General features: G+C 37.0%; 1 protein-coding gene across 1 annotated transcript; it reads left to right on the top strand.

Moving 5' to 3' along the window:
• The first annotated feature begins 356 nt into the window (after positions 1–356).
• Positions 357–16,784, top strand: LOC132055840 (probable cyclic nucleotide-gated ion channel 16). Its single transcript, XM_059447838.1, has 6 exons — positions 357–1,638; positions 2,332–2,541; positions 12,535–12,839; positions 14,021–14,132; positions 15,045–15,281; positions 15,679–16,784. The coding sequence occupies exons 1-6, from the start codon at positions 1,201–1,203 to the stop codon at positions 16,429–16,431; spliced, it is 2,055 nt and encodes a 684-aa protein (XP_059303821.1). The 5' UTR covers positions 357–1,200; the 3' UTR covers positions 16,432–16,784.
• The last annotated feature ends 992 nt before the right edge of the window (positions 16,785–17,776 follow it).

Genomic DNA, 17,776 nt, shown 5'->3' with positions numbered 1-17,776 from the left:
CATTAACTTCATCACCCATCCACCGTAAATTTTTATTTCTAGTTTGTCCCTATGAAAGCATGTACTTAAAAAGAGTAAGGAATTTTTATTTTGTATGCGGCAAGAAGATGGAAGAACAAATAAAAGATCTACTCTTCTTTTCCACTGACACTACTCCTTTCATTAAAATAAGTAATTATAATCTATAGAACTAATTTTTGTATGTATATATTTTGAAATTTTGTGCAGCTAACTGGAAAAAAATTGATTTCAGATGGTTTATAGAATTTAATTTAGATATGTATATATAGTAGATATTTAATAAATTCTTTAACTTTATTTATAACCGCACGAAGCGCGGATAAATTCACTAGTTAAATATAAGGGTGGCTTCGCTGGCTTGGATTTTCAACTATGCATTTAAAGGACAATGAAATTTTGACTTGATGATTACCAAGTTAAGATGGGTTCTTAAGCCTAGAAAAATTAAATTAATACGGAATTTGCGTTCAATTGATATGTTGCTATTCTCTCCCTTTTTTTTTTTTTTTTTTTTTTTTTTTAATTTTTTTTTGTGCTAGAAGGTATTGGTGTAAATATTGTATCTCAGTACTAATAAGTATCATGCTTGTGAAATATCTAGATGCATGTTCTGAAATAAGGGTTTAGATCACCTTTTGATATGAGTTCTTGAATTGACTCTATTAATATCTTAATCAGTCTTAATTCGCAAATTTTGAATACTAAGACCAATTAGGGTTCTTATCACTTAATCTTGAAATTTGGGGATTTTATTCCTGAATTTCGCCTATCTTTACATTCTTGTCTTTAACCTTCGTATTTTCGCTTTCACATTATAATCTTGTTTTGTTCAAGTAACCCGATTCTTATTAAGTGGTATCAATTGTTAAAGAATTTTAAAGTTAAATTGTTTCTAATTATAGAAATGTGACATTCTTTTTGGAACTAACTAAAAAAGAAATAATGTCATATAAATTGAACGGAGGGAGTAATAATTTTTTTAATTATGGGTACATAACAGTATAAACAAGCATAAACTTTTAATTGAGCTGATTTGAATTAAAAGTGAAGTAGAGATCGCAAATATTATCGGGGACAATGCAGCAACATATGGTAATGGCTGTCCGTTTCCTCCTCCAACCATTAATATACTAAAATCTCCACGGCCATGCATCCTTCTAAGGTTTCTGTAACTAAAGAATGGATTCTCTCCAACACCATCTCCACCGTTTCAAAAAGCCTTCGTTGCTTTACGACCTTCAATACGACCATCAACAAAAGTCCTTTTGGAAGATTCATGATCCTAATGGCGAGTTCGTTACAAGATGGAACCACATTTTCTTGTTCACTTCCTTTGTCGGTCTCTTTGTCGATCCTCTCTTTTTGTTGCTTCCCATTATTAAGGAAACCTGCATGAGCACAGACAAATTATTGGGATTCTTCATTGTAGCCTTTCGCGTTATGGTTGATCTCTTCGCCATCCTTCAGATCATATTGAAGTTTCGTACAGCTTATGTTTCCAAGAAAACACGGGTTTTTGGCAAGGGTGAGCTGGTGATGGATAACCGCTTGATTGCTATTCGTTATTTAAAAAACGACTTTGTCATTGATCTTGCTGCTGCCCTCCCACTCCCACAAGTCAGTGCATTACATTACATTATAATACTATATGATGTTTCTTTGTCTTCTTTATAATCATAATAGTTTGTTTGTAATGTAATTTTGGGTTTTATGTCAGTAAAATATGGTATATCGATTATTAGCATCTGCACGAATCCATAGTTACAACGGTCTATTAGGCTAAGTCAGCCCAAAGATACTTTTAAACTTTAGTACAGATATTATCGCACGCTTGACCACCGCATATTTTTAAAAGCGCCTATATCATCAAGATTATGCCTACACCTTATGTAGCTTCATTCTCTTTTCAGCTACCAACAGAGGTGTATCCAGCATTATGAGTAGGGGATAAATTGAACCCATAACTTTTGACGCGGAGCGTATATTTTTGTGTAAAAAGTTACTAAAATAGTAATAAATAGTAGTAGATATGAGTCCATAACTTTAAAAATATAATGAGTTTAATGTGAAGAATCTTAAGATTGAACCCATAGAGTTTAAATCTTGAATCCGCCTCTGGTTACCAACGTGAGACTTATGTCCGCACACCTAACATTTTCTTTTCATGAAATGTTCTCATCTTGTTGGACTTGCAAGGCTGGACTCAATTTTTTGGTTATGAATGTACTCTGTTTTTATGAACTTCTTATTAGAAAAGAATGTTTAGGGGGCATGTTGAATAGTAACTTTGTCTTATTTTTGATTTTGCAGATTGTTATTTGGTTTATTATGCCATTGAATGGATCATCAGCCACTCATGCTAATCATGCCATCTCTTTGATTATTATGCTTCAGTACGTGCCAAGATTGTTAGTCATTTTCCCCTTAAATTCAAAGATTATTAGGAATACAGGTGTTGTGGCAAAGACAGCTTGGTCCGGTGCCGCATACAATCTCCTCCTGTATTTGCTAGCAAGTCATGTAAGTTCTGCATTCTTTGATTTTTTTTTTCCTCTTTATCAAAACAGTGCAAAAGACAACTCCCTTCGTAAAGTCAGATACTTGTTTTGGTATTCCCAGAAAGTACAGAGTGGGAGTTGTCAACAAGAGATTAAGCTAAAGTAAGTCGATAAACCATATACTGCTTATCCCATTTTAATCTCGAAGTGATACTAATAAATAGACCTGTTAGCTAATTTAGGTACCCATAAACAAGACATAACTAATTTAGGACAGGTTAAAGGTGTCACTAGCACACAATAGCATGCAGGGGGAAAATCAGCTTCTTTATTGGATGAAAGTGAAATGGTAATTGATCGATTAGAAAAATAGACAAGTTCAGATTGAATGAGTAAACATTTGAATTTTGGTGGTTAGTTTGTCTTTGAATTTGAGAACCAGCAGGCTGTGAAGAAAGTTGTATGGTGATAAAGAGTGCACAAATTAGGTCTGGACATTAATCAACGTAATATGCGTTTTTAAGGGCAATAAATAGGCTTTGAATTCATCAACTACAAATTTTCAGAGTATGAATTATAGTTTTGAGAAGTGAACCAATCTTTCAAAATGCAATGTTTTGGTGCTCATTCCCAATTGTTCCTTTCCCCCTTTGCCTGGTTGTGACTCGAATCCTTGGATGTGGAGGGTTTTACAATTTAGCCTATCCCTCCCTTGTTTCCTTAAATCAAAGCTCTATTACTTAAAAACAAATAAAGAATGATACGACTCCTCATAGCCTAGTGATGTCTCGTTTTTTAAGGAGCAATTTTGTACAATGTAAAGTCTTGTTACTCTCCTTACTCATGTAATGCCGATATGAGCTGAGCTCTACTGTGTATATAGTTGGGAAATTTCCCAGGTTTTAAAAGATTTTGCCTTTAAGTAAAGGTTTTCTAGAGAAAAATCTTAGGAAATTTGTTAAATGAGAGAAACAAAACTAGTATTTCCAAGTAATGTTTCCAAGTCCACATTTTGGTGGTGTTACCTGTTTTGGCTACCCATATTCCATGCATTACTCCCTCCTTGATATTCTCAACTGACAAATTAGAAGCTATTCTATCCATTATCCAAACACCAGATTTCACTTTTGCTTGACTCGTCATATTTAATCCCTGTCAACATAGTTTCATTCTCTTTTTCAAGATTTGATTCTTCTCAACACCTAACAGATAGTGAAAACACCTCACCTTAGGAAGAAGTGATACTTTTGTAATTTGACTCCTGGACGATGGCAAGTCGCTGAATTAGGCTACTGATGAAAATGCCACAGGGTTGTTACTGAAGAACTGATTAAATAAGTAAATTAAAAAAAAAAAAAAATCCTCTCTAATAACTCAAGCTTTAAGTCTAAAATTTCCCAAACAACTCAAGCTATTAAATGATGTGGAAACTAGAAACTTTATAGAAAACTAATGTGAAACTATAGAACTCAATATACAATTAAGTAGATAGATGTCATAAGTTTAGGTCTCACCACCGATGCTGGTGGAATATCTACATGATTTATGCCTTAAAAAAGGTCCTGCTGGTAATCGAAGGATAATGGCACTAGGGTGTCTATATACATTTGCTCTTTCAGTGAATTAGGAAGTCAGTATCTGGGATAGTTTGACCTAGAGGAGGTTAGAATTCTATCTGGTGTAGTAAGTAGGTGTTAGGTGGTAATAGATGTTGCAGCGGTTTTGGTGGTAGTAGCTAAAATTACAGTTGCATTTGCATGAAATTTGATGGTTATGTGGCCTGTTGCATTGGCTGATTGTGCTTTAGCAAAGAGAGGAAAAAGTAAAGAGACTAACATGCAGCGTAAATTTCTTATGTCGAAGATGTCTTTTTCATTGTTATGGATATTATGAACGCCATGATATTGTTATTGTTAAGGTTGCCACAAATTTCTTACTGTTTATTCTGCCCCGTTAGGTCAACATATTCCAGTCCGGTCCAAGTGTTTCATGCTCCAGTTCTTTATTTAAGACTTGGTCAGCTCTTCTTGGCACTTGCACAATTTTAGGACAGTTGAGAAGATCATGGTGAAGGTTGTGCAGCTTACTGGTCAACTGTTTTCCTGGAACTGAGCCTATTTTTCTGGGGCATTTTCTTTTATGCACATATACTTTTTTTACTACTTGAAGTAGAAAGACAGTAGGAATATACTGAGGTTTCTTTTTGTCCTATTTCCTGCATTTTCAAGTTCTTGAGGACTTGATTGTACTCTACCTTCTACATAGTGAATTTTGCTCATCGTTGCCCGTGGTTTTTTCCCGCCTTGGGGTTTTCACGTTAACTCTCTGTGTCATCTATTGCATTTTCAAATTTCTTTCTCGATTATTTACATCTGTCATGTTTTGATATATGCGAGTTCCTAACAAGTGGTAATCGAGCAAGGTTCGAGGATGTCTATTGTAACCAAGTTTGATATCGAGAAATTTGATGGAAAGATTAGCTTTAGTATTTGGAAGATCCAGATGAAGGCTGTTCTCACCCAGAATGGTTTGAAGAAGGCTTTAGCAGGCAAGTCCAAGAAGCCCGATTCCATGAACAACGAGCAATGGGAGGAGTTGGATGAAAAGGCGCTTTCCGCAATTCAACTTAGCCTTTCCAAAGAGGTTCTACGAGATGTTATTCATGAGACTACTGCTGCAAGTCTTTGGTTGAAACTTGAATCTCTCTATATGACCAAAAGCCTTGCCAACAAACTCCGTCTCAAAGAGCGTTTATACACGCTTCGTATGGCTGAAGGTTCTTCCATTCAATCTCATCTTGATGCATACAATTCAATTATGATAGATCTGGAAAGTTTAGAAGTTAAAATTGAGGATGAGGACAAGGTTGTGTTGTTAATTGTCTCTCTACCATCTACCTATAAACACTTCAAGGAGATTATGTTATATGGAAACAATAAAACTTTGGCTTATGAAGACGTTAAATCTAATTTGTTGTCCAAAGAGACGTTCGATCATGAAGTTCATTCTGAGAATAAAGCCGAGGGATTGTTTGTTAAAGGTAGATCACAAGACAAAGGAAGTACATCTAAAAAGAAGTTCAGATCTAAATCTAGGGGACGTAATTCTAGCAAGACATGCCGTTACTGCAAGAAACCAGATCATGACATTTCTGAATGCTATAAATTGAAGAATAAAAATGAGAGAGAAGAAAAGAACAAAAGCGCTGCAAAAAACTGCTGAAGATTTGTTGAAAATGATTCCGAAGGTGATGTTTTGTTGGCTGTCTCTGTTGATAAGAGAAACTCTTCTGAATGGGTTTTTGATTCTGGATGTACATATCATGTGTGTCCTCATAAGGACTGGTTTTCAACATATGAGAAAGCTTGTGGTGTTGTCCTAATAGGGAATGATGCCCCATGCAACGTTGTTGGGATTGGTACTGTAAAAATTAGGACCCATGATGGTGTTATCAGGACCTTGACCAACGTTTGTCATGTTCCTGACTTGAAACGTAACCTGATTTCCCTGGGTACTCTTGAATCTCTTGGATGTAAATATTCAGTTGAAGGTGGAGTTCTCAAGATTTCAAAAGGTGCTCTGGTCTTGATGAAAGGAACAAGACGTGGGACTCTCTATTACCTGCAGGGTTCAATTGTGACGGGGTCTATAGCAGTTTCTACTTCATTATCTGATGATGATCTGACTCGTTTATGGCATATGTGCTTGGGTCATATAAGTCAGAAAGAAATGATTCTTCTTAGCAAAAGAGGTCTTCTCGGTAATCAAGGTACTGGAAAATTAGTTTTCTGCGAACATTGCATATTTGGAAAACAAAAGAAAGTGAGTTTTTCAGTAGCTACACATTGGACAAATGGTATTCTTGATTATAATCATTCTGATTTATGGGGCCTTTGAGGTTCCATCTCTTGGAGGAAAACGCTACATGATGACCCTTATTGACGATTTCTCTCACAAAGTTTGGGTTTATTTCTTCAGACATAAGAATGAAGCTTTTCTTAAGTTCAAGAACTTCAAGGCTCTTGTTGAGAACCAAACTGGAAGGAAGATAAAAAGGCTTAGGACTGATAACGGTTTGGAGTTTTGCGGGTCAAATTTCAATGAGTTCTGCACAATTCATGGCATTGCTAGACACAAGACTCTTGTTGGGAAGCCCCAACAAAATGGAGTTGCGGAACGTATTAACAGGACCCTTCTTGAGAGAGCTCAGTGTATGCTCTTAAATGCTGGACTGTGGCATCGTCGTGATTTTTGGTGTCACACCCCAACTTTTGATAGGGCATGATGGGCACCCGACCCTTACTTAGGGCCGAGCGAACCCGCTGATTCTCGTGATACTCATAATCATACTGGACTCTTAAATCATGAAATGAGTGCATAATGTAAGCTTTTCAAAAAAAAGCATGCTTTTCGTCTTTCTCAAATCAAGTAAAATCTGTAAACATATGAAATTTGTAACATAATGCATAATGGTACATCGGCTTACAGAGCCGCTTACAAGACTGACATGTTATATACGTGACTGCATCGCAAAGTCTCTAACATAAAACAAGATACCATAACATAGATACTCGACTCGGCGGCACTCCGGAAGGAAATGGAGCTCGCCAATCCGGCTGGAACATCTTCTACTAATATCTCTACTCATCCGTATACACACGCGTGGCATGAAACGCGGCGTCCATAAGAAGGGACGTCGGTACGAATAATGTCGAGTATGTAAGGCATGAATAACAACATAATATAGATATGAAAGGTAACATGGAATATGAGAGATAACCTGTACATCTGGATGCCTCATAAGGTGGATGTCATGCATGCTTAGCCTTTAAAAAAAAAACATTTTATACATATACATAGTACCATGCCCGGCCATTAAGGCTCGGTGTCATATATATAGTATCATGCCCGGCCATTAAGGCTCGGTGTTATATATAGTATCATGCCCGGCCATTAAGGCTCGGTGATATATATATAGTATCATGCCCGATCATTAAGGCTCGGTGTTATCGTTATTAGCCCGCGTCCGGGCCTCCCGTCCGGGGCAATATCATAACATGCCCCCTGCAGTGGTGTGCACATCTACGTGCCATGCTCGACCGACTATAGCGCGGCGCGGTGTGAGAAAATACATACATATATATAAAGCATGCATGAGAGCCCAATCAAAAGCCACAATTATATCGGAGTGACGTAAGGTCGGTAGCCTCTGATTATATTATGGAATAATCATCATCGCTATCTCACCTTGAAGGAACAATTATTATAAGGCGAGATCAACAACAACGAATAAAATCGAGAAAATCATGAAAATAACTCAACATTCTCATATTCACATTGAAATCATAAGCTTGGGACTTTTAAACATGAAATCATCATCGTCGTCGTAATCATCATAGAAATATTCTCATCTTTAGCACCGTCATTAATATTGTAAAAAAACATATCTGTTGTTGTTGTCATAAAGCTTATAGAATCATAAATCTTTGACTCGGAAAATAGGGACATGTTGGAAAATATTTATGGATTATCAAGAAAGAAGTCAGGCCTTTGAATCATGAACTCTAACTTTTGGAAGTAAGGAGGTTATGAAACATATGTAGGGAATTATAACATAGGAGTTTCTAGAAATAGGATCATCGTCATCATAAAACATGTTTATCTTTAGCATCATAAGAACTCTATAAATCATGAATCTCTAGCTTTTGAGAATAAGAATATTCTTGGAAAACATTTATGGATTCACATACAAGGGTCATGAAACCATTATTGGGCTGAACTGAAAACAAAGGACTGCGCAGAGTTCCGCTTTCCTTCCGCGATGCGGAAGGAAAGCGCAAGGTTCTGAGGGCTTCCGCTTTTCTTCCGCGATGCGGAAGAAAAGCGCATGGTCCTGAAGCTTTCTGCGCAGAACTCTGTTTTTCCTTCCGCAGCAACGTTCTGAGGCTAGTTTTGAGTGAAAAATCAAGGATCTGATTCTTGGCCTTTCGGGGTAACATAAGGTCGTTAACCCCCGAATAGTTTATGGATTTCATATCGAGTCCAAAGGATTAATCGATGACGATGAGTGAAATAATATCTTAAAACCAATCAAACGACAAAACCTTAAGATTTCAAATACAAAGCATAAGAATGAAATGGAATTTGTTATGGAACGCTCGTGTTTATGTACTAATTGGATTCATAAGAAAGGATTCATGCCTTTGGAAGAAAGGGACTAGCCTTAACGTACCTGTTCAACCTTCAGTTATCCACACTTATTCATCCGAATTCGCGAGTCCACATTTAAGAGGATTCGCACTAACGTTAGCCTCTTTATCACACACTTGTACCAAGTTTCAAACTACACTATTTTATATTTCGTCGAAAATCGGGCAGTATTTTTTGTTTATATGCCTAGCCCGAATTCTCAATTCAACAACCAACAATAACAATAACGATACCAACAACAAAACATCATTTCCCATATCAACGTATTCCATAGAACAGCCCATATGGTGTTCGTCCCATATTTCCATCACATAGCCATTTTATAATGATTTTACAGCCCCTTCTCCGTAAATAAACTGAAATTAATATTAATAAGGAGAAATTCATACCTTATTCTTGATAGAGCAGCAATATCTTCAATATTCACTTTGAATCCAAGCCAATTCCACCGCAAGACAATACTACAATCGCAACTGCACGTTACCCGGACCTCGATTAATACTCCGTCACTTGAAATTACTCAAAATCCTCACTTTTATGATGTATATTTACTCTCTCTTTGTTGCTGAATTTTCTGGAATATTTGGGGGAATTTTAGTGCAGAAAAATGGGGTTTTTGCCCCTTATATAGGTGCCCAAAGTCGGCATCACTGTAGCACTGTAGCAGTTACTGTTCATCCGCGGAAATTATTTCGAGACCTAAAACTTTTATACATCGATCTCTTTATTTGCATACTTGGATATGTCCAAAACTCCATACGGCCTGTATAAGTTATTCAACATCCCAAACTCAGCGAAACTTATTTTATTTCTTTCCGATTCGTTTAACCTTCAACCTTCGCGGCACTTACTTATCACTTGTGGAACATAACATACACACTTATAACTTCAAACATAACCCTGTCCTTTGAGCTTATGTGACTAACCTATGATGCAACTCAACGCACGAGAATACGGGACATAACATTTGGGCTGAGGCTGTTTCTACAGCTTGTTATCTTGTCAACTGATCTCCACACTCATCCATCAACTTCAAAATTTCAGAAGAAGTTTGGTCAGGTAATCCTATGGATTTCTCTAATTTGAAAGTATTTGGATGCCCATGCTCTTGCCCATGTTAATGATGGAAAGTTAGCTCCTAGGGCTGTTGAATGCTTATTTCTTGGTTATGCTTCTGAGTCGAAAGGGTATCGTTTATGGTGTCCTGATTCGAGAAAAATCATTTGAGTAGAGACATTACTTTTAATGAAAATGCATTATTGTGTTCTGGAAAAGAGTCTTCTGTTTTATCTCCCGGTATAGGTGATCAACAAGATATCGGTGAGAAGGTGAAGTTAGAAGTGAGAACTAAATCTCAGAATGTTGACCCTATTTCTTCTACAGTTCCACAGTCTAGCAGTGATGTTCATATTGATGAACAAGATCCGAGTACTACTCGTCCCATTGAACCACAATCTGCTGATGATTATTCAATTGCTCATAATAGACCAAGGAGAGTTATTAGAAAACCGAGCAGATACAGTGATAATGATGGCCTGATTGCCTATGCACTAACAGTTGCACACGAGAATTCTGAAGGAGTTGAACCTACTTCATATTCAGAGGCAATCTCTAGTTCTAATTCATCCCAGTGGCTTATAGCAATGCAAGACGAAATTGAAAGTTTGCATAAGAATAAGACAAGGGATTTATGTGAGCTTCCTAAAGGTCGTCATGCATTAAGCTGCAAATGGATCTACAAATGGAAAGATGGAATTCCTGGGGTTGAAGAAGCAAGATGGAAAACTTGACTAGTTGTTCGAGGATTTGATCAAAAAGAAGGTATTGACTTCAATGAAATTTTCTATCCCGTCGTTCGCCATTCTTCATTAGAGTGCTTCTTGCTTTTGTTGCACTATTTGATTTGGAATTGGAGCAATTAGATGTTAAAACTGCTTTTCTATGCGGAGAATTGGAGGAAGAAATTTATATGAAGCTGCCCGAGGGCTTTGTTGTTCCTGGCAATGAGCAATGTGTTTGTCGTTTGAAAAGGTCCCTGTATGGACTCAAACAAGCGGCTAAGCAGTGGTACAAGCGATTTGATGCTTTTATGGTTGATCAAGGCTACACACGGAGTCAATATGATAATTGTGTGTACTTTCAACGGTCTTCAAATGATTCCTTTATTTACTTTTTATTATATGTCTATGACATGTTAATTGCTTCAAAAGACATGTCTTTGATCAACAAGCTGAAGTCTCAACTTAGTAATGAGTTTGAGATGAAGGATCTTGGTGCAGCAAAGAAGATTCTCGGAATGGAGATCCATAGAGAACGACAAGCCGGTAAGCTATACTTGTCTCAGAAAAAATACACTGAGAAGATCCTTGACAAGTTCAATAGGAGTAAGATCAATCCTGTCTCAACTCCTCTTGCTGCGCACTTCAAGATATCTTCTGATTTCTGCCCGAAAACGGAGGAAGAGGTTGAAAGGATGTCTAGTATTCCCTACTCTAGTGCAGTTGGTAGTCTTATGTACGCCATGGTTTTCATTAGACCTGATCTTGCATATGCAGTGAGTATGGTGAGTCGATATATGCACAAGTGGATTTTTCGGTACTTGAAAGGTACAGTTAATCTTGGTTTGGTTTTTGACAGGAAAAAGGTGACATCTAATGACGTTGTTGGGTTCGTTGATTCTGATTACGGCGGTGATCTTGATAGGTGCCGATCTCTCTCCGAATACATCTTCACTTTATGTTCTGGTGCTATCAGTTGGAAAGCATCTTTGCAATTCATTGCTGCTCTATCCACTACAGAAGCAGAGTATGTTGCAGCCACGGAAGGTGTAAAGGAGGGTACATGGTTACGTGGTCTTATTCTTGAGCTTGGTGTTTCACAAGATACTGCTGTTGTGTTTTCATATAGTCAGAGTGCGATACATCTCACAAAGAACGATGCTTATCATTCCAAGACTAAGCATATTAGTGTGAAATATCATTATATCGGAGATACAATGACTGCGGGAGAGATTGTAGTTAAGAAAGTTCACACTTTGGAGAATCCTGCAGACATGCTTACTAAGCCACTTCCCATTGCTAAGTTCAAACATTGTTTGAACTTAGCTGGTGTTTTCAACACTTGATTTCCCTTCGAGGCTTTTATGGTAACGACGGGCATCTATAAAATTTGATCCAAGGTGGAGATTGTCAAGATTGCCTCAAATTTCTTACTGTTTATTCTGCCCCGTTATGTCAACATATTCCAGTCCGGCCCAAGAGTTTCATGCTCCAGTTCTTTATTTAAGACTTAGTCAGCTCTTCTTGGCGCTTGCACAATTTTAGGACTGTTGAGAAGATCATGGTGAAGGTTGTGCAACTTATTGGCCAACTGTTTTCCTGGAAGTGGAGCCTATTTTTCTGGGTCATTTTCTTTTACGCACATATACTTTTTCTACTGCTTGAAGTAGAAAGACAGTAGGAATATACTGAGGTTTCTTTTTGTCCTAATTCCTGCATTTTCAAGTTCTTGAGGACTTGATTGTACTCTACCTTCTACATAGTGAATTTTGCTCATTGTTGCCTGTGATTTTTTCCCGACTTGGGCTTTTCCACGTTAAATTTCTATGTCATCTATTGCATTTTCCAATTTCTTTCTCGATTATTTACATCTGTCTTGTTTTGATATATGCGAGTTCCTAACAGTTATGATCCATGACACAACTATCACCTTTTCTCCTTAAGCTGGATTGTGACATTTTTTTTTTAATTCACTGGGGATTAATCAGTTACACAGTGATTAATCTATTTTTCAATTGTCAGTGCAGGTTTTAGGAGCTATATGGTATCTGATGTCTATTGAGAGGCACTTTTCATGCTGGAAGGATGAGTGCGAAAAGAAGCAGGAAGGTGCTCCAGATTGTAATAAAGACTACCTTGATTGCTCATCACTTGGAAAACCTGGGCGTCAGGAGTGGGCGGAAACCACTGGCGTGTTCGGTAATTGCAGTGCTAATAACAAGATAAGCTTTGAGTTTGGAATGTTTGGTGATGCAAATAAAGAAGAAGTTACATCTGCTGCCTTCTTTGCTCGATACTTTTACTGCTTATGGTGGGGTTTAAAGAGCCTAAGGTATTCTCCTTGTTATCAAATCTTTTATGGTCTCTCTCTTAATTTGTTTTCTAATTGAAGTTATTTAGAAGATAATCTGCATATCAATTTTAAAATTTCTCGATCTAATGGACTTTGTCTGTGCCTCCATAAATTCATATCAGGTGGTCCAAATATACTTAGCGGAACAATGTGGGGGTAGATTGGGAGTCAGGGCTTAAAAAGTTATTTGTGCTGTCTGTTGATTAGCGGAAAGAGATAAGTAGCTCAGGAACTACTCCTCCTGAGTCAGCTGCTGACAACGCTCTCTCCTCAGAAAGATTTATTTCAACTGTTGTCAGAAAACTGTAAAACAAATTCTTCATCTTCGAAAGGTTGTCCTTAAAGTTGAAGCAGACCCTAATATCAGAATTGTGCATTCATTTAAACCAAGCTTGCTGAAGAAGAATATTTGCCATACTGCGTACATAACCGTGCGATTTTTGACCATTATATAGATAATTCCCTGAATAGAAGCTTGGCTTAGACAGCGGGTTTGGTCTTTTATATCCGTTCTGATATTGGGACTGTTATATTAGATTTCTCTTTCTCAATTTTAAGCATCTGAGTTGCAACTTTTAATTTGCTCATGTAGTCAGGTTGAAGAACTGGACCACCATTTTTACTCCTTACGAGAAAAAAGAAAGGTGTCTTCAATGTGGCATGAAACATTTCATCTTTTATGTTATTACACGAACTTGTAGAAGTAAATGTTAAATTTAATTTTCACTTGATTTTTTCTTATGACAAATTTGTGTTCCCTGTCAGTCTTTTATCTGTCTGTAGGACTTTATAAATAGCTTGTGAAGCATTTTCTGATTAAATGGTGAACGATAGATGGCGTGGCAGAAAAATGTGTGGTGCATTGCACCAACTGTTTTGAGAACGAATAGAAAAGAAAGGTTGATGTTATTGTAACACTAAAGCTAATTTTCTTCGATAAAACCTTTTTCTTTAACTTTCTTTGGTAATATGACTTATGGAGCAATTTTGAAGTAAAATATGGAGAAAAGTCCATGACCTGCTAGTTTAGGTTAAATGGTTCTTTGTTTCATCCTTAAAAGCTATCGGTGACAAGAGCAAGATATTTATTATAAAAGTATTCTTTCCCACATTTCATTGAGATTTGTGCTTAATGGATCCTTCAATATCTTCATTTGCAGTTCATATGCACAAAGTATTGAAACAAGCACGAACATTGTCGAGACACTCCTTTCCAGTCTTATTTGTCTTCTGGGTTTGGTGTTCTTTGCACTGCTGATAGGCAACATGCAGGTATTTTCTCATGTGAAAGACTAAATCGCGATGTGCTTTCTTATTTACTTCTCTTCTTATTCTTTTACAACTATTGCCTTAAACTAATGTATGTTGATAAACTTACATCTGAGCTACTGTATATTGACTAAAAGCAGGAAAACTTGGTTGGATTTCAAAGTGGACAACTTGAATAGACAATGTTAGTTTCTTTCAAGAAAGATCAATAAATGCATTCACCCTTGAAGCAATATAGATTTAGTAAAAGACTCTTTGCAATATATTTGACAAGGACAGAGGAGATGTTCGACGAAGAGATCTGACATCACATAAGAATCCTAGACTTTTGATAGATAAGCCATGAAACACCTGAAAAGTTCGAGTTATCCTAATCCCCTAATATCTCAAAGAGACCACTTTTTGGTTTGAGATCTGTCCTTATATTTCACTTTTGATGCTCCCTCCCTACTCTTGTTTTTCATGGACCATGTGGTACAGAAAGTGGTATACTATCTAAAACAATAATTTCCTTTTGAAATACAAGGTGGCAGGATACTGAAATGGTAGACAATGACATAGTGTAAATGCACATTGTTCTTTATTATCTTTTGACACAACTTAACAAAGCTGAAGTTTTTTGTGGATGATCAATGTACATCATTACAGTAATTACTTATTTAAGTTGAGGTTGCAAAGGCGATGGCTATTGATTTTAAAAATGGTTGGTTTTAGGGATTAATCGCTAGTGATTTGTGTACTTATTCATCAAATAAGAATTGAGGTTATATAGAAAGGCCTTTTTTTTTTTTTTTTTTTTTTTGGGGGGGGGGGGGGGGGGGGGGCCGAGGGCGCAAAAGGGGTACTGTTTCAGTGGAAATGAATATTTTGTTGAATTTGTAAGTGACAATGCTTCTACTATTGTATTTTGTGAAGAGCTATCTACAATCCATGACAGCAAGACTTGAACAATGGAGAATTAAAAGAAGGGACACTGAGGAGTGGATGAGGCACCGTCAGCTGCCTGAAGATCTGCAGGAGCGTGTTCGTCGATTTGTTCAGTATAAATGGTTAGCTACAAGAGGTGTAGAGGAAGAAGAAATTTTGCGTTCCTTACCCTTGGATCTAAGGCGCCAGATTCAGAGGCACCTGTGCCTTGCACTTGTTCGTCGTGTAAGTTTTTGTCTCATTTTTGTATTGTACTTTATCAAAGGGGAACACATTGCAATCACATTCGGACCTTTGCAGTTTCTTAAGGAGCTCTATTGTTTTGTTGACTAAAATTACTTTGTAGTATACCTCTTTTTGTTTTTCTTATAAGGGAATTTGTAGTTTAACTTTCTGTAGAGAGGTTGAGGTAGGTCTCTTGTTAAGCATGAGTTGGCAATTGCTCTACAAAGCAGTTTACGGATATGCAGCTTTCCTCCCTTCATTGCACCCATTTTTGCACCAAGCAATAGAGTAGCATGTAGTTAACGAAATCTACATAGAGTTTTAGCATGTAGTTACTGATTTCAGTTGTATCAACCATCAGTTTTGAACTTTCAATATTGGTCGCTGCCTTTTACAGGTACCTTTCTTCTCCCAAATGGATGATCAGCTCTTAGATGCAATATGCGAATGCCTCGTTTCATCATTGAACACGAAAGACACATATATTGTTCGGGAAGGAGATCCAGTAAATGAGATGCTTTTCATAATTAGAGGTCAACTTGAGAGTTCAACAACTAATGGAGGACGGTCTGGCTTCTTCAACTCAATTACGCTAAATGCTGGTGACTTTTGCGGTGAAGAATTACTAACATGGGCCTTAGTGCCTAATCCAAATCTTAATCTTCCAACTTCAACTCGAACAGTGAAATGCCTTACAGAAGTTGAAGCATTTGCACTTAGAGCTGAAAAGCTCAAGTTTGTTGCAAACCAGTTCAGACGCCTCCATAGTAAGAAACTACAACATGCATTCCGGTTCTACTCACAGCAATGGAGGACATGGGGAGCTTGCTACATACAAGCTGCATGGAGACGCCATAAGAGGAAAAAACTAGCTGACGAATTGTCAAGAGAAGAGAGCTTGTACTACAGGGGCGGGATGGACCAAGATGATGATTATGGTCACGAATATCCAGAAGCCGGTGGTAATGCTCCGGATCATACCACAGAAAGCAGTATTCAACATCTTGGAGCTACAATATTGGCATCAAGATTTGCAGCTAACACCAGAAGAGCCAAGGTGGCACGGGTAGACCCTGGTGAATCCAGCTTACGTATGCCTAAACTTTTTAAGCCTGACGAGCCTGATTTTTCTGATGATCCTAGTCACTGAAGAGTCAGTTCTTGCTTACGGGTAGAAGTTAGAGTTAGTAGGTAGGTTGCTTATTCACATTTCACCTTTTGCTGTTTCTTGTTATACAAGAGAAAACATTTCTTCCAACCCATGCGCTGCTACATAGCAGTGACTAACTACTTAACAAATGTAAATTGGCTGCTAGCTTTAATCCCCAGGGCACTTTTAGTGACACCCAGATGGTTTCAGGTAAATCCCTCTTATCAGTGAACAACTACAGTCTGAATATTATTTGATGTTAAATAACATTGTTGATTGGTGAATGGGATATATTTTGCAAATTTTAAACATGTTGCATCAATCAATAATTACTATAAACAGATGAAAACATCCATATGCATGTTTCTTCCTTATCTAATTGCAATGGACTTCTATTAGGTGTACCTAGCTTTTCCCGTAAAAGGGAGGGGGGGTTAAATAAACAAGATAAATGCGGAAGGAGTCGGCATATCCAAAATAGTTGATATAGAGGAGGCCACAACTGCTAGCTCTACTTTAACCTATAAATTCAGAGAACTTCACTAAAGCAACTAATACAACTTACACATCAAACAAGCCTGCTCTCTTTAATTTTCTACAAAACATTGTGATCTTATAGTTTTAATCAAAAGAAAAAGAAAGAGTGACTATACAAAGAGATAAGTTGTATTAGAGATTTAAGTTTCTTTGGTGAGCTTGTAACTATCAATAGGTAGAACCGAATTGTTGGTGAAGAGCAAAACCACTTTTTTTTTTTTGTTTTTAAAAAAATTGTTTTATTACATGGGGGTAGGGGAAGGGAAAATGGGGAAGGGATTACAACGTGGGAATTCGAACCCTCACCAACAAGATGAAAGTTCAAGTAGTCAACTAACTGAGCTACCAAATCCCTGTGTGAAGAGCAAAACCACAAATGGTGTGATCGACTCAAAATTTGTATAGTTAATTAGAAGGGAAAAGAGCCAAATTTACCCCTCTACTTTACTATATTGTTCACATCTATCCTCCGTTATACTATATGGCCAAAATTATCCCCTCCATTAAGGAAATCTTCAAATTTATTATCCAATTAATGGATTCCCCAATTGACCTCTCAATTATCCAATTTACCTTTCAATTATTCAATTCACTTGAATACCCGTTTAAACCCCCCGACCCACATTACCCAAACAATATAAAAATAAATGACCCATTTTTTTTAAATTTCTATATAAGAAATATTACCGAATTTTATCTATTGGGTATTCAAGATACATATTATTTTTTGAATCATATTTAATAATTATAGATTTGTAACTAATATTATAAGACATTGATAGAATTTTCAAAAATATTTTAACTAAAT

Source organism: Lycium ferocissimum, chromosome 5 (genome assembly GCF_029784015.1).
Source record: "Lycium ferocissimum isolate CSIRO_LF1 chromosome 5, AGI_CSIRO_Lferr_CH_V1, whole genome shotgun sequence".
In the NCBI taxonomy this organism is placed as follows: domain Eukaryota; kingdom Viridiplantae; phylum Streptophyta; class Magnoliopsida; order Solanales; family Solanaceae; genus Lycium; species Lycium ferocissimum.
The sequence above is the reverse complement of the archived record's forward strand: the minus strand, read 5'-3'. Positions and strand labels throughout refer to the sequence as shown.